Here is a 27,090-nt window from a genome sequence, read left to right as displayed (position 1 = left end):
CATTTTACAAAGCACTAAATAATTCATGACAAAGTATTTAGCTATATAATTATAATTTCTTATTCTATTTTGGGGGGTTAAAAACATATCTACCCATTTCAGGGAAATAAATAGTGTTAGAGTAATTTTTCATATATTAATTGTTAAAAACATTTTGGAAAGGCATTTTTCCTACAATAGGACATATAAATGGAAAGAAGTTATTAGATGAATATTCTGACCTACCAAATTTCATCATGTCAATATGAAATAAAAGTTAAGTCTTTGCAGACTTAAATAGTAGGTTTACTACCTTTTTTCTAATGTTTGGCCAGTATATTTGTTTTGGAATTCTAAGTAAAATTATAAATTCTGCTGGTTCACCCTTTCCTCCTTTTGGCTATACAAATGTTATGTGTTGCATACTCCGAGCTTTCAGATGTCCTGGGAAATTCACACAGGGTAGGGGAAGAGAGAAGGAAGGTGAGAGAATTCAAAGCACGCTCTGTGCTGTCAGTGTGGAGTCTGACATGGGGCTCCAATCCACAGACCATAAGATCATGGCCTGAACCGAAATCCAGTCAGATGCCCGACCAGCTGCGCCACCAAGGTACCCCAGAGAAAAAACCTAATTCTTTTAAAAATATTTTATTTAAAGAATATTGGTTTTAAAATTGGGAGAAGAAAAGTTAATGAGGAAAAAAAAAAGTTAATCGTGAAGCAATAAATGTTAATTTATTTCATAATTTTAAAGCATAATTTGCATTTATCTATTACATTTTATGTAAAAGATGAAAATATTGTGATTTTTTACATTCTTTAAAATAATCACAATCAAATAAAAACAAATTATGTATTGCCAATTTCTTATAGTCACAAAATAATACATCAGCATTATATGACATTTCATTTCAGTGCATTTTTTTCAAATAGCTCCTAACTAATATCAAAACTACATTCTCTATGGTTGTTTATAGAAAAGGATTATATTGTTTTAATTTTTGTCATTATTATTTAGTGGTTAACAAGTAAGCATTTGGGTCTTCATCTCTCTGATATCATTTTTTCAACACAGGGCCAAATAATTAAAAAAATTTTTTTTTACATTTATTCATTTTTGAGAGACAGAGAAAGGCAGAGCACAAGCAGGGGAGGAGCAGAGAGAGAGGGAGACACAGAATGAGAAGCAGGCTTCAGGCTCTGAGCTGTCAGCACAGAACCCGACGCGGGGCTCGAACTCATGAGCTGTGAGATCATGGCCCGAGACGAAGTCAGACGCCTAACCGACTGAGCCACCCAGACGCCCCATGGGCCAAATAATTTTTAAAGGAGACAATTTTTATCTCCTATAAACCTTTCAAATGAAAAAAATAACAAAAAAGTTGTGTGTATGTGTGGGTTTTTTTTTTTTTTAACAGTCCATTCTGTTACTGGAACTGTCAGAAGTGAGCATCAGCGAGGAGGACTGATCTATACACATTGCCAAAGCACGTCTTCCCACAGTAGTGCCTTTAAAATTTAACTAAGAAACAAATTAATAACAGATTCAGAAGACGGCAGTAGTGTTCATGGGGAGCATTTGGGTGTTTAAATGCTAACTTAGATTCTTATTCCAAATTAACATCCAAACTCCAAAACCTCTATCCATCCCTTGTTGTTCCCCTTGTTTTTTCACCCAAAAGGGTAGGTTTGTCAGCAAATGGAAAACAAATTGATTTTTTTTTCAATTTTAAAGGTAAAGACATGTTTTTGTATTTTATTATTTTTTTTATTTTTTTTTTAATTTTTTTTCAACGTTTATTTATTTTTGGGACAGAGAGAGACAGAGCATGAACGGGGGAGGGGCAGAGAGAGAGGGAGACACAGAATCGGAAACAGGCTCCAGGTTCTGAGCCATCAGCCCAGAGCCCGACGCGGGGCTCGAACTCACGGACCGCGAGATCGTGACCTGGCTGAAGTCGGACACTTAACCGACTGCGCCACCCAGGCGCCCCTGTTTTTGTATTTTAAAATGTTGCACTAATGAACTAGTAGTGTTACTAACTTTTCTACTAGTTCTTCTAAAGTATTAAGTTGGAATTATGAAGAGACTCTAAGCTTCTCATAATGTATAATTATTTTATCTTCAAATCCATACTTTCATTCATTTCATGTTATTTATTCATTCTACAATTCTGTGTGAGCTATTTCTCCAAGGTAGCACCATGCTATACTAAGAAGGTAAAAGAGTGAATAAAATATAGTCTCAGCTGGCAAGGATCCAACATTTTATTGGGAAGCTAAATGAGTTAAGAGTCAACTCTTTGTAGGTTATATAGTACTATAAACTAACATTCTGCCAACGTCCATGATGGTTGATTTCAGAACAAGATCTAAAACACTGTATTTTACAAGGTGGAATAAAATTTTAAAATCTAATAAAAAAAAAAAGAGTCTAAGAAAAGTGGCAATGTAACCAGCTGTGTGAGGTGACATAGAGGTAACTTCTATATAGAATCTATTTGTTTTTATTTTTGGAGTAAATTCTGTGTGATATAAAATCAGAATCTCAGAAATAAATTGCTTATAAAAAATTACCCTAAAGATTGTAGGGAAGAGTAAATGAGTTGATACATGTAAAAGATGTAGAATATTTCGTGACATGCTGGCTATTATAATTTTATGTTGGCTAAGTTTATGTTTTTAAGTTCAAACATGGAATATTGTGGTAAATTAATTAAGACTACTGTAACCTATTTATAAACCCATATAAACCTGTAAAACCATAACTTCAGTATTATGAGAAATTACAATCCATTTGTTTTTTTTTTAATCTGTAAAACTTGCCCTCTCCTCTTTTATCCACTTTCGTGTGTGACAAAGAACTCATGTTGCATTGATAATAATAATAATAATAATAGGTATAATAAATATCCTTAAAGATCAGAGAAAAAAGAATATTCCCTATAGCAATACTCTTTTCAAGAGGCAACACCCTGTCCATGTAATTAAACTATTTAAAAATGTTTATTTATTTATATTTGAGAGAGAGTGAGAGAAAGAGTGCGAGCAGGGGAGGGGCACAGAGAGAAGGAGAGAGAATCCTAAGCAGGCTTAGTGCTCTCAGTGCAGAGCCTGACACGGGGCTCAGTCCCAAGAACCGTGAGATTATGACCTGAGCTGAAATCAAGAGATGGACGCTCAACTGACTGAGCCACCCAGGTGCCCCATACTTAAACTCTTAAAGAGCACTCCTGTTCTTACCATTCTGTGAATTACTGCTCACATTTAAAGAAGTAAACAGGATAGATCTGTCCAATTGCTTAAATAGCATTATGTAGAAAAAGCAACTTTTGAATAAAAACTACTACATTTGAATGTCTTGGTATAACTAGCTGTGGGCAATTATGAAATATCTATATTTCAGAGAAATAAGATGTCATACACTTTGTTCTTTATTTTTTAGTTTAAATGTTTTAAAGAGTATTAAATACATGTATCATGCAGAAGCTCTCCCGTTATCTTTACATTTTAAATTGGAAAGTCTTTCCCCTATTGCAGATAATCAAAAACAGTGGTTTAAAGGATACTTCCAAATAAACTGAATAAATAAATAAATAAATAAATAAATAAATAAATAAATAAAATACATGAATTAATTAAGTGAATTGGTAAAAAGTATGTATGTGCACTGCATCTTAAGATAAAACATTTGGTAAAGAGGATTGAATTTAATTAGTGATGCCATTTTGCCTTAGTGAGATTTCTGGACAGGATGGAGGGCTTCAGGTTTAACAATAGAAGTTTTTGAATGAATATGCCAAGGTTTAAACCTAGATTAAGGCACTAACTAACAGATATGACTTTGGAAACATTTTTAACCTCTCCCTGCCATAGTTTCCTCACCTGTAGGAATTGTGTAATAATAGTAACTACCCTTTAGATTGTTGTGAATATTAAATGAGTTGATAAATGATGTAGAATAGTTCCTGACACAGTACCCTGTTAAGCATTAGCTACTTTTTAAATTTATATTAACACAGGCTTATATTTTGAGGTAATAATGATGAAATGGAAAAAATGAATTAAAAAATTTTTATTTTCTAATAATGTATTCATAGATCACTTCTAAATGAACTTGTAATCTGTGTTATACATTGGATTATAATAAAGTAGGTAAGCCCAGTTCATGCCATTCCTTTCTTTATATCTATTCCATGTCAAAAAGCCACATTTAAATAACATAAACCCCAACCTTTTCAAAAGCTATTTTAAGATAAGAGAGTGCTTCCAATAGAAAATACTTGATTCATTGAAAACAATACACCAGATATTGTTGTTAATTAAACTACTAGGGCATATTTACTCAGAGGTTATTAACACCTATCTAGGCATTGTGGGTGTATTTAAAATAATTGTTTTCCCCTTGTCTTTATCAAGTATATAATCTCTTTGTATGTATGACTAAGGAATGGGAAACTACTAATCTATAACATGATAAATAATTTAAAAACTAAACATAAAATTTCCAATGTTATGTAATTTGAAGGACTAGAATAATCTGGAAAAATTAGGGATTGTATTTTGCAAAAAGTGGGACTTGGGCTGAGTCTAAAAACTAGACAGAATTTTGATAGCTAAGGAGGAAGAAAGGGAAAACATGAAGACTTGGAGAAAATATAAATAAAGCATGGGGTGAACATGGCTAACTAGTAAAATTGCAGAATGATTTAGAAAGCTTGGATTGAGTTATGGAAGCATCTTGGTGACTAGTGGGAAATAAAACTGATATAGTAGAAATCTCAAATCATAGGAGATTAGAACATTAATAAAAACTGTTTGAGGAAGTTTAGTCCTCCTCTAGTACTCAAGGTGGATTGGAGGTGAATGATAATGGAGTGTACAAAAGCATCAGTGATTAGATTGGATCTGAGCATGCACAAGAGGTAACGCTGGATATTTTGGTGGAGTTACTTAGGAGATCATTGAAGGAGGAAGAATGAGCTTGGGGAAAAAATGATGAAACCATGTATTGGAACTCGTTAGCAAAGAGGTAATTTTTTCAAGCCATGAGTGAAATATAAAATGTAGAGAACCATGGCCAATGCCTTTGAATTTGTCCACTAGAAAGTAAGAGAGTCGTCTAAAGTAAGAGAGTGATCAAAAATAAGGGAATGATAAAAAAAAAAGTAAAAGGGAATGAAATAGCAAGTAAGCAGACCAAAAAAAGTAAAACTATCACATATTTTGCAGGGATCAGTGAATATGTAATAAAGTTGTCAATAAGGATATTGGCTGGGGATATTTAGGAAAGTGATTTTTACAGAATGAAAGACACAAATGGAAAATGTCTCTCTAATTGGGAATATGACAATTTTACCAGAGCTATGACTGTTGGGACATTATCTGATAGTTATCTTGTTATCTGATAAATCAGTTTGAACATATTGATCAATCTGAACTAAATGATGCCGGAGACCAGTAGGTCTCAACACTGACTTTACATTAGAATCACCTTAAGGATTACTGAAAACCAAACCAGGGAAAAAACTGATGCCCAGGGTCCTACCCTGGGGTAATTGTGTTAGAATATCTAAAGGTAGAAATAAGCATCTTCATCCCTAAAGAAATGTCCACAAGTGGATTGGATCCACAGCGTAGGTCGAGAACCGTTGTAAAATTTTGCTTTTTTGTCTCTGTGGAATCTCCACTCAGGTCCTATTCTTTCCTCAAAATGCAGAGAAGTTGATAAAGAACAAAGTAGCAGTTATTCTCTAGTTCATTACAAGATTGAATTTATGAAACAATATCACTCACATATTTCAAAACTATCAGGTTTAAAACTCGTTTGCATTAAGATATCTGTCTTGGGGATTTGGTTACCCCTTGTGATCACACTCATTGAAAATAGTAAGAAATCTTTCAATAATTGAGTGTTCTAGATAAAGTGCTGAGAATGTGTATGATGGCTAGGGAAACATAATCATGTAAATGGCTAGAGGGTAAAGCCATTATTTGGTTTTCAGCAGTATGTCATAATTTAGGGACATGCCTGGTAATTAGAACCATAGTTTTACTTTAACATTGGCAGGACACACTGCTTTGGTATATATCAGATATGAAGTGCTAATAATCTTCAACTTTTCCCATAGGGTCTTATTTTCCTATTGCAACTTAAAAATAGTAGGTACCCAAATGACACAATTATAAGTGTTAGTGACTTCTTTGCTGCCAATAATTAGTGGAAACTCTGGCACTAACACCCTGGGAATGAATTCCCAGAGACTTCACAATTTGATAGTAATTAAAAATAAAGTGTTAACTATTAATGTGTTACTATTCAGAATAGTATGCCATTGAAGTTGAACATGAAACTTATAGGTTCACTAAGAGAAAAAATGCTTTGTCTTTATTACTAGGTTATAAATTTATATTTCACATTTATATATATAAACTACAGTGATTATTTAAAATATAAGCATATGTTTTATGTAAATTTTTCAATTAACATTTTTCTTGATTTTCTATTCATACGTGTTTTGATTCTTTTGTTTTCTTCTGTTGTTACAGTAAATGAGGGAGGTATCAAAACAGCTTCCAATTTATGCCCAGATCCAGGAGAACCAGAAAATGGGAAGAGAGTTGGATCAGATTTTAGGTAATATTTTATGTTATTTATTTCATTATTTTTGTTGAAGTTTGTTTAATTTAAAATTAAAGAATAATACTATGGAGTTGAAGACTGGGTGATTGAAAACAATGGTAGCTGGATCTTATTTGTTACTATTAATATTCCATTACTTTAAAGTGTCTAATTACATACCAACTTTATTAGGGTACTTTCCTGGAGTTAAACAGTTAATTTCTTGTCATGTAGTAAGTGAACAATCATGGGCTTTGGATTTGAAAGACATGAGTTAGGATTCAAATTCTGCTTAATGGCTGTCTGATCTTGAGTAAGTCACTGAATTCTGTCTGCCTGAGTTTCCTGTTCTGTAACATGTAAATCGAACTTACTACATATACTGGTGAGTTTCAGATGAGGTATTGCCAGGCTGTCGTGGTTTGTGAGTTCAAGCCTCACAGTGGGCTCACTGCTGTCAGTGCAGAGACCACTCTGGGTCCTCTGTCCTCTTCTCTCTCTGTTTTCCTCCCCACTCTAACACACTCTTTCTACTTCTTTCTCAAAAATAAATAAACATTAAAAAAAATGAGGTACTGTCTATGAAATCTTCCTGCAAATATTCTATAAACATAAGTATTTTTCAGAAGTACCCATAAACGAATATGTTTTATCTCCGTCTTAAAATTAGTACTTATTTTACTAATTCAAAATTAAGTTACTAACAACCAAGAGAATGAAAGTAGTATTCTGTGGTAGACATTAATTTGCATAACTATCAAATAATATTTTTAAAAAATCTTGAAATTTTAGTAGTCCTCTGATTGTAGCATTTTATAAATAAAAGATACCAAAAATCCTGTAAAACATTAAATGATAATTTAACTAACATTCACAAATACTTATTTTTACAAAATATCCATGAGACATATGGGGGAAAGGAAGGAGAAAAAAATAGTTTCAAACATAGAGGGAGGCAAACCGTAAGAAACTTAGAACAAACGTAGAGTTGAGGGAGCTTGGGGGGTGAAGAGAATGGGTAATGGGCATTGAGGAGGGCACTTGTTGGGTTGAGCCCTGGGTGTTGTATGTAAGTGATGAAACATGGGAATCTACTCCCCAAAATAATTTATTGTCAAATCAGCTAACATACAGTATATACAGTATACTCAGTATATACAAGACTACACTGTATATACTGTATGTTAGCTGATTTGACAATAAATTATATTTAGTAAAAAAATATTGGTAATGACCATAATTATAACTACCACACACTTACAATTTTTACTTCTGTATATTATTTGTATAAAGGACAAATGATACTCTAAAGAATATCCCTGCAGGGGGTTGTGGGGGAGATCATTCTTAGAATAGAGATTTATGGAAATTTTGTCCCTGTGGATCTTTCAAGATGACTTAAAATTACATTTTGCTATACATGTAGAAGAAAAGATAATATATGATTTCACATTAATACAATTGTAATTTTCTAAAAGAAATACAGAACTTAATTTACTCAGCCCCATAATTAATATAAATGATAATGTTTGAAGAAAAACACGAGAGAAATTTAAAAGATCTGAGATCTAGTCAAACTCTAATCTTAATAAATTGATTTTATTAAAAATCAACTGAATTTCTCAGCCTCAATAATTAAAAGTGATATTTTATAGACTACAAAATGATAAGCAACTTTCTGTTGTTACATGTCTTCTTTATTTATTATAAAATCTTATATGGTATTTATTATTTTATCCCTACTTTACAAATGAGAAAACTAAAGCCCTGTTTACACAGCAGATAATTTGATGGAACTGAAATTTGAACTTATTATTTCCTGATTCCAGAGTCTGACCATTTAGTCCATATATTACATTAGGCTTTGAAGTCAAACTAACTTCATTTGAATTCCATTCTTGCCATAAACTACTTGTGTTCTCTAAGAGCTTATTTCCAAAGATCTAAAAATGAGAATAGTACTTATTTCATTGGCTGAGGAAATTACATGAGAGGATTTATGCATGTAGTAATTATACAGCTTGAGACAAAATAAGTATTCAATTGGGGCACTTGGGTAGCTGAGTTGTGTCTGACTCTTGTTTTAGGCTTAGGTCATGATCTCACAGTCATGAGTTGGAGACCCTTGTAGTACTCTACACTGAGTGTGGAGCCTGCTTGGGATTCTTTCTCCTCCTCTCTCTGCCCCTCCCCTGCGTGCTCTTTCTCTCTCTCTCAAAATAAATAAATAAACATTTAGAAAAATAAGTATTCAGGGGCAACTGGGTGGCTCAGTCAGTTAAGTGGCCGACTTTGGCTCAGGTCATGATCTCACAGTTTGTTGAGTTCGAGACCCGCGTAGGGCTCTGTGCTGACAGCTCAGAGCCTGGAGCCTGCTTTGGATTGTGTGTGCCTCTCTCTCTCTGCCACACGCCGCTCACACTCTGTGTGTGTCTCTCTCTCTCAAAAATAAATAAACATTAAAAGTTTTTAATCTTGTCCCAAAGATCAATTAATGCTAGTGACTATTATAGTATGATATGATTTGCAGAATAATTATTAGTATGAATATTTACTTGGTCCCACTTTTTGCAAAAATTTCTGGTTTTATTGGAAATAGACTAATATAGTGATTTAAATTACCTTCAAGTGTAGAGGATTACAGTTATAAGATTACTTTGTAATCATATTTTAAGCACCATGATAGATGTTAGGCATCAAGAGGACCATAGTCAGACTAAAATATAGTATAATCATTATAATTTAGGAATGTGTGGTGGCTGGAACTAGAGGGTATTACACTAAATGAAATAGTCAGAGAAAGACAAATATATGATTTCACTCACGTGGAATTTAAGAAACATGATAGATGAAGATAGGGGAAATGAAGCAAAAGTAAGATTAAAAAAACAGAGAGGGAAACAAAACATGAGAGACTCTTAAATACAGAGAACAAACTGAAGGTGGCTGGCAGGGTGTTGGGTGGTGGGATGGGCTAAATGGGTATGGGCATTAAAGAGGGCACTTGTTGGGATGAGCACTAGGTGTTATATGTTACTGATGAATCACTAAATTCTATTCCTGGAATCATTATTATACTATATGTTAACTAACTTGGATTTAAATTTAAAAAAAAGAATGTGTAAAGTGTTAAGGACACACAGAGGAGGCTAGGAGATAAGGGTCATAAGAAGTTAACATTGAGTTTGGTCTTGCAGGATGATTAGAATGGGATACATAGAGAAAAAGAAGTTCAGTGAACATTTATATATTCATTATCTATGTATGTTATTTGCTTATTACAGGTCTGGTCTTTTACTAGGAACAAATAAAACACACAAAAGCAGACATAGTAGATGCCCTCCATAGTTCCTAGAATTTAATGGCAGAAAAGACAATAAACAATTAAATGGCACATGCAGTTGTCATCACAAATTTAGAAAAAAATGTTGTGAAATCATAAAAAACAGAACAAAAAAAAAAAACAAAGCATCTGTAAGAGAGAGTAAAAGTGTCAGGGTGGGAATGCACCCATTTTAAGAAGGTTCTACTCTCATTGATACCAGAATTTTATGCATCTAGACTATAAGTAAGGAAGACTCACACTGAGGACAAGCTATTCCAGGAAAATAAAGATGAGTGAGTCTAAATTATCGAATGTAAATGGGAGAAAAGCATAGAATGAAGCTAAGGAGATAAGGAAAAACCAGATCTCTCCCACAGAGAAAGCAAATTGGCAGCCATTCAGCCTAATCTGGACTTAAGATACGTTTTGTTTTAAACTCACAGTGTTTTTAAAAAATGGGAACCACATTTATTTATTTTTGTGTGTGGTAACCTCTAGAGTACATTTTATTTATTTATTTTTAATATGAAATTTATTGTCAAATTGGTTTCCATACAACACCCAGTGCTCATCCCAACAGGTGCCCTCCTCAATACTCATCACCCACCATCTCCTCCCTCCCACCCCCCATCAACCCTCAGTTTGTTCTCAGTTTTTAAGAGTTTCTTATGCTTTGGCTCCCTCCCTCTCTAACCTTTTTTTTTTTTCCTTCCCCTCCCCCATGGTCTTCTGTTAAGTTTCTCAGGATCCACATAAGAGTGAAACCATATGGTATCTGTCTTTCTCTGTATGACTTATTTCACTTAGCATCACACTCTCCAGTTCCCTCCACGTTGCTACAAAACGCCATATCTCATTCTTTCTCATTGCCACGTAGTATTCCATTGTGTATATAAACTACAATTTCTTTATCCATTCATCAGTTGATGGACATTTAGGCTCTTTCCATAATTTTGCTATTGTTGAAAGTACTACTGTAAACATTGGGGTACAAGTGCCCCTATGCATCGGTACTCCTGTATCCCTTGGGTAAATTCCTAGCAGTGCTATTTCTGGGTCATAGGGTAGAACTGTTTTCAATTTTTTGTGGAACCTCCACACTGTTTTCCAGAGCGGCATTTAAAAATCAGGAGATTACGCACATGTACACTCACAAAGATTTTTGCACTTCCTTAGTAGATCCAATGACTGGTATAATGTACCTTCATGGAAATATCTACTGAAATCTATTAATGCCTATTCCCATTAGGCTGATCAAGGTCTCTCTGGTTCAACATGGTCACTCCTGGGCTACTTTAAGTCACCTATATATAGTAAGAAGCTACAAAGAAGTGTAAGAGAGACCTGATCTTATTTATATTTTCAGTATATCATCCCTTATATTTTAGATAGATGGATTGAAGAAAACAGAAATTTTGACTGGAAGATGACTAAAGTAGTTTGGGTGTAAGATGGTGGAGACTTGGATTATGGCGATATACTGAACTAGACAGATTCAAGAAAGCCTTTAAAGATACAATTTTCAGTATCCAATGATAATTTGATGTGGAAAGCAAGAAAAAATAAAAGGTGATTCCTAATTTGATGGGATTGAATATCATGAGAATGGACTAAATGATAATATTTAATTAAGTGTAGAAGTCCAGAGGTTTGAGGAGGAAAAATGAAGAGTTCAGTTTTGAGATTTTAAAATTTACATGACTTAAGAGATTTCCACATGGATATATTACATTTGTAGTTGAATGTAATTGAAATTCAGAGATAGCTGGGAACCATCAGCATGTAGGTACTATAAATAATATTAAAGCAACATGAGTAGATTGCATCACTTAGACTCTTATAAAAAGATTAGACCATCTATGACATAGTCCCAAAGATCAATGCTATTTGAAGATATGATGGAACACAAGGAGCCATCAAATCATGCTCATGAGTGGTGAGAGGAATAGGAGGGAAACAAGAGAAGGAAGTTCTTGAAAAGAGGTTGAGGAGTGGTCAATGCGGTTGAAAAACAGAGTGAGAGGCAGAAGACTGTTAAATTTGGCAGCAATAAGATTATAGATACGAGTGATTTCTTGGCATGACAGACCTAGAAAAAAATTTGGAATAGCATGAAAGTTGAATAGACACACTTCAGACAGGTAACAGCTCTGGATCATCAAATTACATGAAGCAGAAGAATAATGGGGGTAGTTCTGGAGTCATTATTTTCTTTTATCCATGTCTTATAGTTTTCAACATACAGGTCTTTCACATCCTTGATTAAATTTGTTTCTTGCTATTTTTTTTGATGCCATTGTAAATGAAATTGCTTATTGTTATTGTTATTTTTTTCATTCTGATAGTGATTAGTGTATACTGAAAATTTACTGAGTATGTTTGTTAGTCTAACAGTTGGTTAATAGAGTGTTTGAGTTTCTCTATATAAGATTTCATGTCATCTGCAAATAGTGACAGATTTACTTCTTCCTTTCTAATTCAGTGCCTTTTTTTTTTTTTTTTTTTTTTTTTTTTGCCTAATTGCTCTGGCTAGGGCTTCCAATACTATGTTGAATAAATGTGGCAAGAGTGGGCATCCTTGTCTTATTCCTGATCTTAGTGGAAACACTTTCAACTTTTCACTGTAGCTTCTGGCTTGTCATACATGGCTTATATAATGTTGAGGTATGTTTTCTCTATACTTGCTTTGTTAGTGTCCACAGCCTGTGTTCTCTGAGAGCAGTTCCATAGGCCAATAGATATGGGCCACACCTGAAGTCCTCCCCTCAAGCCATACCTCAAGAAAAAGTAGAGAGTCCTCCTTTACAGAAAGACTAAAGGGCGTGGTTCAGTACACCATTTGTGCAGCGTACTAGGGGTGGTAGCCTGCCAAGAAACATCTTTCTGATTGCCACAGTCCTGTGGACCCAGTAATGAAACCCTCAGCCACTAGAGCCAGACAATCAAGGAGTGTACCTTGGGTAGTAGCCCCTAAAACCCAGACCCCAAACATACAACTCAGGGCCTCTTTAACAGAAAGACCTAGTTCTTTTCTCTCTTGCTTTGCCTTGGGGGTGGTAGCTGTTATAAACCCTTTCTCCATTGCTTATAGTCCTGTGGGACCCACAAGTGTTAAGTCCCACTGGCCACCAGAGCCAGGCAATGTAGAGATGTGCACAATATAGGGGTGTCATACAGGGGTATAAATTTCTTTCTGCGTGGCACCAATTGCTACAGTCTCATGGGAACAGATGGGGCTAAGGGTAAGCTCCCTTAGACTTCAGAGCCAGGCAAATAAGAAGTGTCCCCTAATTATAACCACAAAGGTCAGGGTGCCATATGCTTGTGAGAGCTCCCTTCTGGGAAATATTAGTGTTCTGGAGCACAGCAAAAGGAGAGTGTGAAGATGGCACCCGCCAGTCTCCATCTAGGAGAGTATTCGAACAAACTTCTAGATATGTGTGTTAAATTAGATGCCTGCCCCTCAGGCCAACACTTTAATAAAGCAGGTGAGCCTTTTTCACTTTTACACTGGTCACCAGTGGCTGCCTCTGAACTGGGACTTGGGGCAGATGAATCTGAGCACTTGAGATCTTTAACCTCCCTCTCAGATTGCTGTCATCTTGTAGGTCTCAGGATGTGGGCCCCATTGGTTCTCAAAGTTAGACATTTTGGAAGGGCTCATCTCTCAAGTCCATATCTTAAAAATTGGGATATCTGATGTGAGGTTCAAATTCTTTGATCCTCAGAGAGAAGCTCTGGGTTTTGAGTTTCTTCCTGGTTTTGGGTCACTGCACCAAGGGTAGGATTCATTTTATCCCAGCTTCTCCTACCCTCGGTGATGTAGATTTATTCAGTTTGCAAGATGTGTAGTGGTCACTTAGCCAGCCTTTAGGTTTGTTGTTTTCTTTTTTTTTTTTCACTTTAAAAATTATGAGTGCTATTTTTATTGCGTTGAACACCAAAAAAATTGATTTGATGATGTATATAAATAGCTTTAAGTAATTTTGCAGATGGACAGTTTAAAAGCATGTAAAATTCTTTGGCCTACATACATTTTTCTTTTTTGTATTTTTTTTGTTTTTTGTTTTGTTTTTTTTGTGTGTTTTTTTCAATATATGAAGTTTATTGTCAAATTGGTTTCCATACAACACCCAGTGCTCATCCCAAAAGGTGCCCTCCTCAATACCCATCACCCACCCTCCCCTGCCCCCACCCACCATCAACCCTCAGTTTGTTCTCAGTTTTCAGAGTCTCTTATGCTTTGGCTCTCTTCCACTCTAACCTCTTTTTTTTTTTCCTTCCCCTCCCCCATGGGTTTCTGTTCAGTTTCTCAGGATCCACATAAGAGTGAAACCATATGGTATCTGTCTTTCTCTGTATGGCTTATTTCACTTAGCATCACACTCTCCAGTTCCATCCACGTTGCTACAAAGGGCCATATTTCGTTCTTTCTCATTGCCCTGTAGTACTCCTTTTGTGCATATAAACCACAATTTCTTTATCCATTCATCAGTTGATGGACATTTAGGCTCTTGCCATAATTTGGCTATTGTTGAGAGTGCTGCTATAAACATTGGGGTACAAGTGCCCCTATGCATCAGTCCTCCTGTATCCCTTGGGTAAATTCCTAGCAGTGCTACTCCTGGGTCATAGGGTAGGTCTATTTTTAATTTTTTGAGGAACCTCCACACTGTTTTCCAGAGTGGCTGCACCAATTTGCATTCCCACCAACAGTGCAAGAGGGTTCCCGTTTCTCCACATCCTCTCCAGCATCTATAGTCTCCTGATTTGTTCATTATGGCCACTCTGACTGGCGTGAGGTGATATCCGAGTGTGGTTTTGATTTGTATTTCCCTGATGAGGAGCGACGTTGAGCATCTTTTCATGTGCCTGTTGGCCATCCGGATGTCTTCTTTAGAGAAGTGTCTATTCATGTTTTCTGCCCATTTCTTCACTGGGTTATTTGTTTTTTGGGTGTGCAGTTTGGGTGAGCTCTTTATAGATTTTTGGATCCTAGCCCTTTGTCCGATATGTCATTTGCAAATATCTTTTCCCATTCTGTTGGTTGCCTTTTAGTTTTGTTGGCTGTTTCCTTTGCTGTGCAGAAGCCTTTTTCTCTTCATAAGATCCCAGTAGTTCATTTTTGCTTTTAATTCCCTTGACTTTGGGGATGCGTCCAGTAAGAAATTGCTGTGGCTGAAGTCAGAGAGGTCTTTTCCGGCTTTCTCCTCTAGGGTTTGGATGGTTTCCTGTCTCACATTCAGGTCCTTTATCCATTTTGAGTTTATTTTTGTGAATGGTGTGAGAAAGTAGTCTAGTTTCAATCTTCTGCATGTTGCTGTCCAGTTCTTCCAGCATCATTTGTTAAAGAGACTGTCTTTTTTCCTTGGATATTTTTTCCTGCTTTGCCAAAGATTAGTTGGCCATACATTTGCGGGTCTAGTTCTGGGGTTTCTATTCTATTCCATTGGTCTATGTGTCTGTTTTTGTGCCAATACCATGCTGTCTTGATGATGACAGCTTTGTAGTAGAGGCTAAATTCTGGGATTGTGATGCCTCCTGCTTTGGTCTTCTTCTTCAAAATTACTTTGGCTATTCGGGGCCTTTTGTGGTTCCATATGAATTTTAGGATTGCTTGTTCTAGTTTCGAGAAGAATGCTGGTGCAATTTTGATTGGGATTGCATTGAATGTGTAGATAGCTTTGGGTAGTATTGACATTTTGACAATATTTATTCTTCCAATCCATGAGCACGGAATGTTTTTCCATTTCTTTATATCTTCTTCAATTTCCTTCATAAGCTTTCTCTAGTTTTCAGCATACAGGTCTTTTTCATCTTTGGTTAGATTTATTGCTAGGTATTTGATGCTTCTTGGTGCAATTGTGAATGGGATCAGTTTCTTTATTTGTCTTTCTGTTGCTTCATTGTTAGTGTATAAGAATGCAACTGATTTCTGTACATTGATTTTGTATCCTGCGACTTTGCTGAATTCGTGTATCAGTTCTAGCAGACTTCTGGTGGAGTCTATCAGATTTCCATGTATAATATAATGTCATCTGCAAAAAGTGAAAGCTTAACTTCATCTTTGATGCCTTTGATTTCCTTTTGTTGTCTGATTGCTGATGCTAGAACTTCCAACACTATGTTAAACAACAGGGGTGAGGGTGGACATCCCTGTCGTGTTCCTGACTCAGGGAAAAAGCTCTCAGTTTTTCCCCATTGAGCATGATGTAAGCTGTGGGCTTTTCATAAATGGCTTTTACGATGTGTAAGTATGTTCCTTCTATCCCGACTTTCTCGAGGGTTTTTATTAAGAAAGGTGGCTGAATTTTGTCAAAGGCCTTTCCTGCATCGATTAACAGGATCATATGGTTCTCATCTTTTCTTTTATTAATGTGATATATCACATTGATTGATTTGCAAATGTTGAACCAGCCCTGCATCCCAGGAATGAATCCCACTTGATCGTGGTGAAAAATTCTTTTTATATGCTGTTGAATTCGATTTGCTAGTATCTTATTGAGAATTTTTGCATCCATATTCATCAGGGATATTGGCCTGTAGTTCTCTTTTTTTTACTGGGTCTCTGTCTGGTTTAGGAAACAAAGTAATACTGGCTTCATAGAATGAGTTTGGAAGTTTTCCTTCCCTTTCTATGTTTTGGAATAGCTTGAGAAGGATAGCTATTCTCTCTGCTTTAAATGTCTGGTAGAACTCCCCTGGGAAGCTATCTGGTCCTGGACTCTGATTTGTTGGGAGATTTTTGATGATTGATTGAATTTCTTTGCTGGTTATGGGTCTGTTCAAGCTTTGTGTTTCCTCCTGATTGAGTTTTGAAAGCGTGTGGGTGTTTAGGAATTTGTCCATTTCTTCCAGGTTGTCCAGTTTGATGGCATAAATTTTCCCCAGTATTCCCTGATAATTGCTTGTATCTCTGAGGGATTGGTTGTAATAATTCCATGTTCATTCATGATTTTATCTATTTGGGTCATCTCCCTTTTCTTTTTTTTTTTTTTTATTTTAAATCTTTTTTTTTTTTTTCAACGTTTATTTATTTTTGGGACAGAGAGAGACAGAGCATGAACGGGGGAGGGGCAGAGAGAGAGGGAGACACAGAATCAGAAACAGGCTCCAGGCTCTGAGCCATCAGCCCAGAGCCCGACGCGGGGCTCGAACTCCCAGACCGCGAGATCGTGACCTGGCTGAAGTCGGACGCTTAACCGACTGCGCCACCCAGGCGCCCCTTCTCCCTTTTCTTTTTGAGAAGCCTGGCTAGAGGTTTATCAATTTTGTTTATTTTTTCAAAAAAACCAACTCTTGGTTTCATTGATCTGCTCTATAGTTTTTTTTAGATTCTATATTGTTTATTTCTGCTCTATCTTTATTATTCTCTTCTTCTGCTGGATTTAGGCTGTCTTTGCTCTTCTGCTTCTATTTCCTTTAGGTGTGCTATTAGATTTTGTATTTGGGATTTTTCTTGTTTCTTGAGATAGGCCTGGATTGCAATGTATTTTCCTCTCAGGACTGCCTTCGCTGCATCCCAAAGCGTTTGGATTGTTGTATTTTCATTTTCATTTGTTTCCATATATTTTTTAATTTCTTCTCTAATTGCCTGGTTGACCCACTCATTCTTTAGTAGGCTGTTCTTTAACCTCCATGCTTTTGGAGGTTTTCCAGACTTTTTCCTGTGGTTGATTTCAAGCTTCATAGCATTATGGTCTGAAAGTATGCATGGTATGATTTCAATTCTTGTATACTTATGAAGGGCTGTTTTGTGACCCAGTATGTGATCTATCTTGGAGAATGTTCCATGTGCACTCGAGAAGAAAGTATATTCTGTTGCTTTGGGATGCAGAGTTCTAAATATATCTGTCAGGTCCATCTGACCCAATGTATCATTCAGGGCCCTTGTTTCTTTATTGACCATGTGTCTAGATGATCTATCCATTTCTGTTAGTGGAGTGTTAAAGTCCCCTGCAATTACCACATTCTTATCCATAAGGTTGCTTATGTTTGTGAGTAATTGTTTTATATATTTGGGGGCTCTGGTATTCGGCGCATAGAAATTTATAATTGTTAGCTCTTCCTGATGGATAGACCCTGTGATTATTATACAATGCCCTTCTTCATCTCTTGTTACAGCCTTTAATTTAAAGTCTAGTTTGTCTGATATAAGTATGGCTACTCCAGCTGTCTTTTGACTTCCAGTGGCATGATAAATAGTTCTCCATCCCCTCACTCTCAATCTGAAGGTGGCCTCAGGTCTAAAATGAGTCTCTTGTAGACAGCAAATAGATGGGTCTTGTTTGTTTATCCATTCTGATACCCTATGTCTTTTGGTTGGCGCATTTAGTCCATTTACATTCAGTTTTATCATAGATAGATATGGGTTTAGAGTCATTGTGATGTCCATAGGTTTTATGCTTGTAGCGATGTCTCTGGTACTTTGTCTCCCAGGATCCCCCTTAGGATCTCTTGTAGGGCTGGTTTAGTGGTGACGAATTCCTTCAGTTTTTGTTTGTTTGGGAAGACCTTTATCTCTCCTTCTATTCTAAATGACAGACTTGCTGGATAAAGGATTCTCGGCTGCATATTTTTTCTGTTCATCACATTGAAGATCTCCTGCCATTCCTTTCTGGCCTGCCAAGTTTCAGTAGAGAGATGGGTCATGAGTCTTATAGGTCTTCCTTCATATGTTAGAGCACGTTTATCTCTAGCTGCTTTCAGAATTTTCTCTTTATCCTTGTATTTTGCCAGTTTTACTATGATATGTCGTGCAGAAGATCGATTCAAGTCACGTCTGAAGGGAGTTCTCTGTGCCTCTTGGATTTCAATGCCTTTTTCCTTCCCCAGATCCTGGAAGTTCTTAGCTATTATTTCTTCAAATACACCTTCAGCACCTTTCCCTCTCTCTTTCTCCTCTGGAGTACCAAGTTTGTGTATATTATTTCTCTTTAGTGCATCACTTAGTTCTCTATTTTTCCCTTATACTCCTAGATTTTTTTATCTCTCTTTTTCTCAGCTTCTTTTTCCATAATTTTATCTTCTAGTCCACCTATTCTGTCGTCTGCCTTTTCAATCCGAGCCGTAGTTGTCTCCATTTTATTTTGCAACTCATTGAGAGCATTTTTTAGCTCCTCTTGGCTGTTCCTTAGTCCCTTGATCTCTGTAGCAAGAGATTCTCTGCTGTCCTTTATACTATTTTCAAGCCCAGTGATTAATTTTATGACTATTATTCTAAATTTACTTTCTGTTATATTGTTAAATCATTTTTGATCAGTTTCGTTAGCAGTTGTTATTTCCTGGACATTTTTCTGAGGAGAATTCTTCTGTTTGGTCATTTTGGATAGTCCCTGGAGTGGTGCGGGACTGCGGGGCACTTCCTCTGTGCTGTCTTGAATAACTTGAGGTGGTAGGCGGGGCCGCCGTCAGACCTGATGTCTGCCCCCAGCCCACCGCTGGGGCCACAGTCAGACTGGTGTGTGCCCTCTCTTCCCCTGTCTTAGGGGCAGGGTTCACTGTGGGGTGGCGTGGCCCATCTGGGCTACTTGCACACTGCCATGTTTGTGGTGCTGGGGATCTGGCATATTAGCTGGGGTGAATTGGCAAGGTGCACAGGGGCTGGAGGGGCAGGCTTAGCTCACTTTTCCTTCGGAGATCTGCTTCAGGAGGGGCCCTATGGCACCAGGAGGGAGTCAGACCCACCTGAGGGACGGATCCATAGAAGCACAGGGTGGGATGTTTGCGTGGTGCAAGCAAGTTCCCTGACAGGAAGTGGTTCCCTTTGGGATTTTAGCTGGGGGATGTGTGAGGGAGATGGCGCTGGCGAGCGCTTTTGTTCCCCGCCAAGCTGAGCTCTGTTGTCTGGGGCTCAACAACTCTCCCTCCTGTTGTCCTCCAGCCCTCCAGTTCTCTGAGCAGAGCTGTTAGCTTATAACCTTCCAGATGTCAAGTCCCTCTTGCTGTCAGAACACACTCCGTCTGGCCCCTCCGCTTTTGCAAGCCAGACTCGGGGGCTCTGCTTGGCTGGCAGGCCGCCCCTCCACCCGGGCTCCCTCCCACCAGTCCGTGGAGCGCACACCGCCTCGCCGCCCTTCCTACCCTCTTCCGTGGGCCTCTCGTCTCCGCTTGGCTCCGGAGACTCCGTTCTGCTAATCCTCTGGCGGTTTTCTGGGTTATTTAGGCAGGTGTAGGTGGAATCTAAGTGATCAACAGGATGCGCGGTGAGCCCAGCGTCCTCCTACCCCGCCATCTTCCCAGGATCCCCCAGGTTTGTTGTTTTGTTACAGAGGAAATTGTTGCATAGGTAGCTGTTGACCCAGTGTGTCCTTGGGAGGAGGTGAGTTAAGGATCTTCCTACTTCAGGGTTTTGAACTGAAACTCTCAAGGAACTTCTTTATGGATTGAATATGAAGTAATACAATTAGGAATAATTAATAATTCTACAAAAAACCTTTTATAAAGAAAATGCTAATCTAGTCTACAGCATATATAAGTCCTTTCTTCTATTTCTACATTTGATTTATCAGTGATTTGATAGGTCTTTTCCTTCTTTCTCCTACCCCAAATTACTTGCCTCTCCTTTAGGTTACCCATATTGTTTAAACAAAAAAGCTCATTATTCAGATATTTCTTCTTGTGTTTTATTTCTTATTTTTTCCTCTTATTCCCATTTTACTACATTACTATGATCCATCTCCTGTTACATAATTAAGTTCACATCACTTGTTCCACTTTGTCTAGGTCACATAGCATTTCCATGATAACAATGGAAATTCCTTAATAAAAATCCATATACTCAATAAAACATTGTTTTTATATGGAAGTTATAGAATACTAAATCTGAGTAACTATCCAAATGCAGCATGGAAAAATATGACAGATCTGACATTGAATTTTGCTTTTATGTTATGTTATTTTTATCATTTATATATCACAAGAAGATACATCACTAGAAGACATTCTTAATATTCTTCTTTATAATTTGATATTTCAAAAACTTGTCATTTAATAATATGTGGCATAAAATACATGAAATAACCTCATTTTTATAGATTTGGAAAGTAGTATACATAAAATATTCCCACATTACACAAGCCAAAATACTTGCCTTATTCATAAATAGTTTTATTCATCAAAAATTATTTTCTAGTTGCAATATTTTAATGTATTTCAAAATATGTGTATTTTAAACTGTATTTCAGTGAAAGATTACCACAATTTAAATTATTTGCGGCCTCTAACTATTCCTTGAATCACCATTTCTTGTTTATATTTTTATCATAACATTGCAATAGCAGCTTGTATTTTCCTCTCTAGCAATAAGGAGTCCATGAGAAAAAAGTTGATCAAGTATAGATAAAGTGCTAAGTTCCTCAGAAAGTATGCATAGTGTGAGTACTAAGCCTTGTCATTTATTTATTTATTTATTTATTTATTTATTTATTTATTTTTAAGTTTATTTTTTTTTAGAGAGAGAGAGAGAGCATAAGTGGGGGAGTGGCAGACAGAGAAGGAGAGAGAATTCCAATTAGGATCTGCACTGTCAGCATGGAGACTGACTTGGGTCTCGAACTTACGAACTCTGAGATCTAGAGCTGAGCAGAAATCAGGGGTCAGATGCTTAACCAGCTAAGCCACCCAGGTGCCCCTATTTTCTCTTTAGATTGCCTATCCATGTTGAATATTTTCATAAATCACATTTTTCTAAATGTCTTATTAGCTTGGATAACACAATTGGAGTAACTTTCGAAAATCTAGCCCCACTGTTTTTCTATATATTTATACAAGTTAAAATAGATTATTTTAAGGGGCTAGTTTTAATATGGTAACATTGTTCTGAGCAATTTGGGCTCCAAGAAATAATGGAACGTTTATGCTTCCATTACTCTTTCAGATCTACGTAATATGTCTTTTAAGGAATCTTTTTAAACATGCCAGAAACACATTTCCATATGGACAACACTGCAAGCCTTAATTGCTTTGGTCTTAAAACATAATACGAGAGGAAGGTTGCAATGGAGGTTTGCTCAAACTCAAGTCAGCAAGCTTTTCTTAAGCATTTTTGGCTTGATGGTGAAAAAAAAAATGGTGTCTGCCTTCAAGAAATAGAATAAATTCCAGTATGGTGATATGAGAAAGCACACAACTGAATATCATTCAAGTCATATGAGCTAAGAGAGCATGGATTTAAGTTATAGGAAAACAAGGAAGATGAAAATCCATTTGAAGTATGGGTAGGATTCTTGTAGGAAAAGACTGGCAATATCACATTCTAGGAAGAGAGAATAGCATGTGCTATATTGCTGACTGATAAAGGGTAGAGGCATTTGGAAGAACAGTTTTCCTCAAGCAACTGGTTATTTTAAGAGAATAGTAGCTTTTTAAAAATCCCTTTTTTAAAAATACACTTCGCGCAACTAAAATGATCTATTTTCTGTAAGAGGCACGTCTAGCATTCTGTAACACAATATTGCAGAATTGGAAGTATAATGTCAGAAAGTTCGGTTTTGACTGTATTAAGGAACTTAAATGCTAGAATGCAAATGTATAAACAAAGGGAAAAGAGAACCAAATTGCAAGCCCTGGGTTCAGGCCTACCTTTTTTACTGCTAAGGGCACAAACTTCAGGCCTAGAGGTTTACTCATTAGCAAAATAGGAACCCGGACAGGTATAATCTTTTGATAAGTAACAAAGTAACAGTTTTGAAAGTGTTTTTAAGCTATGGTTTGGTATATGTCTGTGTGTGATAATTGATATTATATAATTTCTTAACACCATGAGCTATGAGGAGACACAAGTTTTTTGATCGAGGATAATATAGCAGTAGCTGTGCAATAAAAACCTTTATCTGAAAGCTAAGTGTAATACATCTTGTAATAGAAGAGGAAGCCATTGCTGTTGTCCAGATGAGAAATTTTAGCAATGTAAAATAAGATGGAGGCAATGAGAATTGAAAGGGAACAATTGATGAAATTAAAGAATTAGACTCAAAGGGTTGCAGGGTTTGCGGAAAGAACGAAGATTTTAAAATCTTTATTCATTGGAAAAATCATACTAAAATTAGGAAGAGAAAAGTAACTTGGCATTTACTGAACTCTTCTTTAGCCTGGGTACTTTACCAGGCAACGTTGTAACTTTTAGATACCTAGACCTTCACTATAGTGGTACAATCTGATGTTATTCCATTTTTATTAAAAGGGAAACAGATCTTTGGGGAGAATAAATGGCTTCTCCACGTCAAGTGAAAAGAATAACAGGACTTAAAATTAAGTTCATCTTATTCCAAATTCCATACTCTTTCATGTGTAATAGTGTATACTTGTTTTAGAAGAAAGACTAGTTCAGTTTTTAAAAGTTAAAAATAAATATCCAAATTTCAGAAAAAATGAAAATAATAAAGACCTAAAACAAACAAACAAACAAACAAACAAATGAACATGGAACATCATGATTGTTGAAATCTTCAACAGGTGATGGTATTCCTAAGGCAGAATATATAGTAAAGGAAGACAGTTTTGGAGAAGGAACATGGAGCAGGGCTTATTTTTTAGGTAATGGGAAGAGGAAGTAGATTCAAGAAAAGAGTGGCAAATAGGTGGTAGGGTGACTTGACAAGACTCAGGGAAATCAAGGGGCACCTGGGTGGCGCAGTCGGTTAAGCGTCCGACTTCAGCCAGGTCACGATCTCGCGGTCCGTGAGTTCGAGCCCCGCGTCAGGCTCAGGGCTGATGGCTCAGAGCCTGGAGCCTGTTTCTGATTCTGTGTCTCCCTCTCTCTCTGCCCCTCCCCCGTTCATGCTCTGTCTCTCTCTGTCCCAAAAATAAATAAACGTTGAAAAAAAAAATTAAAAAAAAAAAAAAGACTCAGGGAAATCAAGATACTCCTTAGATCACTAAAGCCAAAAAAGAGGTTACACTGGTGACAGAAGAGTTGAGGGAAATGGGGATAGAGAATATTAATTTAGGGATAGAGAATCATTGGTAACTTAAGAGATGATGCAAAACAGATTACAAAATATTAGGAAATAGCTGTGTGAAATTCTATTCTTTAGGAAACTTTTGTGTTGGGGTGCCTGCGTGGCTCAGTTAAGCATCCAACTCTTAATTTCAGGTCATGTCATGATCTCATGGTTCTTGAGATCAAGCCCCATATAGGCCTCTGCACTGACAGCGTGGAGCCTGCTTAGGATGTTTCTTGCCCTCTCTCTGTGCCCCTCCCCTACTCTCAAAATAAATAAACATTAAAAAATATACATTAAAAAAAGTTTTTTGAGGGTAGAAGGGACACCTCTGGGAGTTTCTATGTATTAATGATCTCTTTGCAATCACCAAAGTAAGACATATAAGTGATTAGACTAGCATACTTAGAAAGCTTATTTTAGGAGAACAGATGAAGGCAGGTCCACGTTCAAAAGTGTGATGAATTTATACCATGATAGCTTCTCTTGACTATAGTAGTGTTTTAATATTAACAGATGAGAGGCATGTACCCTGCTATTTCATTACAAGGATATATCAGTGTTTTAATACTCCAAGTAAAAATCCAAATTTTGTAGCCAAAATTGTTCTTTCTTCTCAAGGTGAAGACAAATTCCTATCTTTGTCTAGTGATATATCTTTAAAGGGAAGGCATCAGACAAGAACTTTCCTACAGAAGGAAACTCTGTGTAGGTAAGGATTCCAAAAACTGAGCCTTCTCAGACATTTGGTTATCATTTTAAGAGACATTTAAATTTTTAATTTATTTTTCGGCATAGAATTTCCTGGCAGTTTCTATGTCTTTTTGGAAGCATTTCAAATAGGCATTTCAAATTAGAAACAGGGCTTTTAAGATTTCAAAACACAGCTGTTGGGAGTCTCACCTTGGAGGTTAGCACACACAATGGTAGGCAAATCATAGTATGTCCCATAAGATATCTTCTCCAGGGATTTTTTCAATAATTTCCTCAGTGATTATGAAAATATTGATTTTATGCATATAAGAATATTTTTATTTTAGCAACTGCTGTCTGTAAATCATTAGTTTTAGGATGAGTTTGAAGTCCTGCTATTAGGTCATGTGATCAGAGAAAGTAATGGAGAAATGCTAAAGCTGTAGTTACATATAAAAAGGTAATATAAATCTCACTGGTAATGTTAAATGTATAGTAATTGTTAGATTTTTCAATATGGTAATATTGGTGCTTAATTCACTTAAACTTTAGTCCTCAAGTTAAAAAAATGAACATAGTAAAAGTAACTATAACTAGATTAATCTGTTATTAGTTGCATAATAATAATTTTTTTAAACATGCAAATTGTAGCAGCATCAACCTAAAATGTGAGGGGGGAAGTAAATGTGTAGTTTATTAATTCTATTGAATTTTCCAAGTTAAGTTGTTATTGTTTAAAATAACAATTATAAGTTTAAGATATATTATGTAAGTCTCATGGTGACCACAAGGGGAAATCCTGCAGTAATTACACAAAAGAACATGATCAAGAAGTCAGGACATATGGATACCAAAAAACATCAAAACACACAAAAAAAGATGGAAGGATAAGAAACAAGTAAATAGATCCACAAAACAACCAGAAAACAATTTACAAAGTAACAATATTAAGTCCTTGCCTATCAATAATTACATTAAATGTAAATAGATTAAATAGATTAAATTAGATAAGTCACAGAAATAGCTGAACAGATAAAAGCATGAGAGCCAACAATATGCTGCCTATGAGACTCACTTTAACCTTAACAACAAACATGGATGATAAATGAGTTAGTACATCAAGAATATATAACAATTGTAGGGGGCCATGGGTGGGTCAGTCGGTTAGGCATCTGACTCATGCAGGTCATGATTTCACAGTTGTGAGGTCAAACCTTATGTGGGGCTCCATGCTGGGCATGGAGCCTTCTTAAGATATTCTCTCTCTCTCTCTCTCTCTCTCTCTCTCTCTCTCTCTCTCCCCCCCCCACTTCTGTCCCTCCCCTGCTGGTGGTCTCTCTCAAAAAGAATATATATATATATATATATATATATATATATATATATATATATGAATTATAAATATTTATGTGCTTCAAATTGAACTAACTATATAAAGCAAAAATTAACACTGGTCAAAGGAAAATAAATTAGTAATACAATAATGCAATACAATAATTGGAATTATTATAGTAACACTATTATAGTACTATTACTATAGCAGTACTATTATTACAAAAATAGTAATACAATAGTTGGGATTTGAATGTCTCTCAACAAGGATAGACTGATCATCGAGACAGAGAATCAATAAAGAAACAATGGTTTTGAAAAGATTGTAGAGCAAATGGACCTCATAGACATACATAGAACATTCTATACAACAAAGAAGAATCCATATTTTCTTAAATGCATATGAAGTGTTTTCTAGGATAGGCCATGTATCAGGCCACAAAACAAGTCTTAGCAAATTCAAGAAGATAGAAATCCTGCCAGATGTCTTTGCTGACCACAATGGTGCAAAACTGGAAATCAATAACAAGAGGAAAACTGGAAAATTCACAAACACATGGAAATTAAACAACACTCTCCTGAGCAACCAATGAATCAACAAGAAGTTAAAGGGGGAATTAAAAACTTTGTGAGAAAAACAAAACTGGAAATACAACATACCAGAACTTACGAGACACAGGGAAACAGTCCTAAGAGGAAAGTTCTTACAATAAATGCCTACATGAAGAATCAAGAAAGATCCCAAATGTACAACAAACCCTCCACCTTAAAAAACTAGAAAAGAAGAGCAAACTTAGCCCAAAGTTAAAAGAAGAAAGGAAGTAATAAAGATGAAAGCAGAAATAAATAAAACAGAAAACAGAAAACTAATAGAAAAGATTAACCAAGCTAAGAATTAGTTCTTTGAAAAGATAAAATTGGCAAGCCCTTAGCTAGAGTAACCAAGATAAAAATGGAGAAGAGGACCCAACTCAAGAAATCATTCCTGAAAAAAGAGACATTACAGCTGATAACAGAAATTCCAAGGATCAGAAAAACTATTTAATATGAAAAGTTTTATGCCAATAAACCAGAAAACCTAAGAAAAAATAGAAAATTTTAGAAACATTCAACTTACCAATCCTGAATCAGAGAGAACACCCAAGTAGACCTCGTATTAAAGAAGATTGAATCAATGATCAAAGATCTCCCAACAA

General features: G+C 36.1%; 1 protein-coding gene across 2 annotated transcripts in view; it reads left to right on the top strand.

The window, feature by feature from the left end:
* CSMD3 (CUB and Sushi multiple domains 3) overlaps positions 1-27,090 on the top strand; it is a 1,257,946-nt gene that overhangs the window by 533,932 nt on the left and 696,924 nt on the right. For both annotated transcript variants that reach the window (XM_047073797.1, XM_047073796.1), the window contains one exon: positions 6,529-6,616. In XM_047073797.1, coding sequence (XP_046929753.1) covers positions 6,529-6,616 — 88 coding nt within the window. The remainder of the gene's footprint in view (positions 1-6,528; positions 6,617-27,090) is intronic.

The sequence above is a fragment of the Lynx rufus genome, unplaced genomic scaffold, assembly GCF_022079265.1.
Source record: "Lynx rufus isolate CCGP_SWC_20201006 ecotype Redwood Valley unplaced genomic scaffold, mLynRuf1.p SCAF_12, whole genome shotgun sequence".
In the NCBI taxonomy this organism is placed as follows: Eukaryota; Metazoa; Chordata; class Mammalia; order Carnivora; family Felidae; genus Lynx; species Lynx rufus.
Note: the sequence above shows the minus strand (reverse complement) of the source record. Positions and strands in the feature narration are given on the sequence as shown.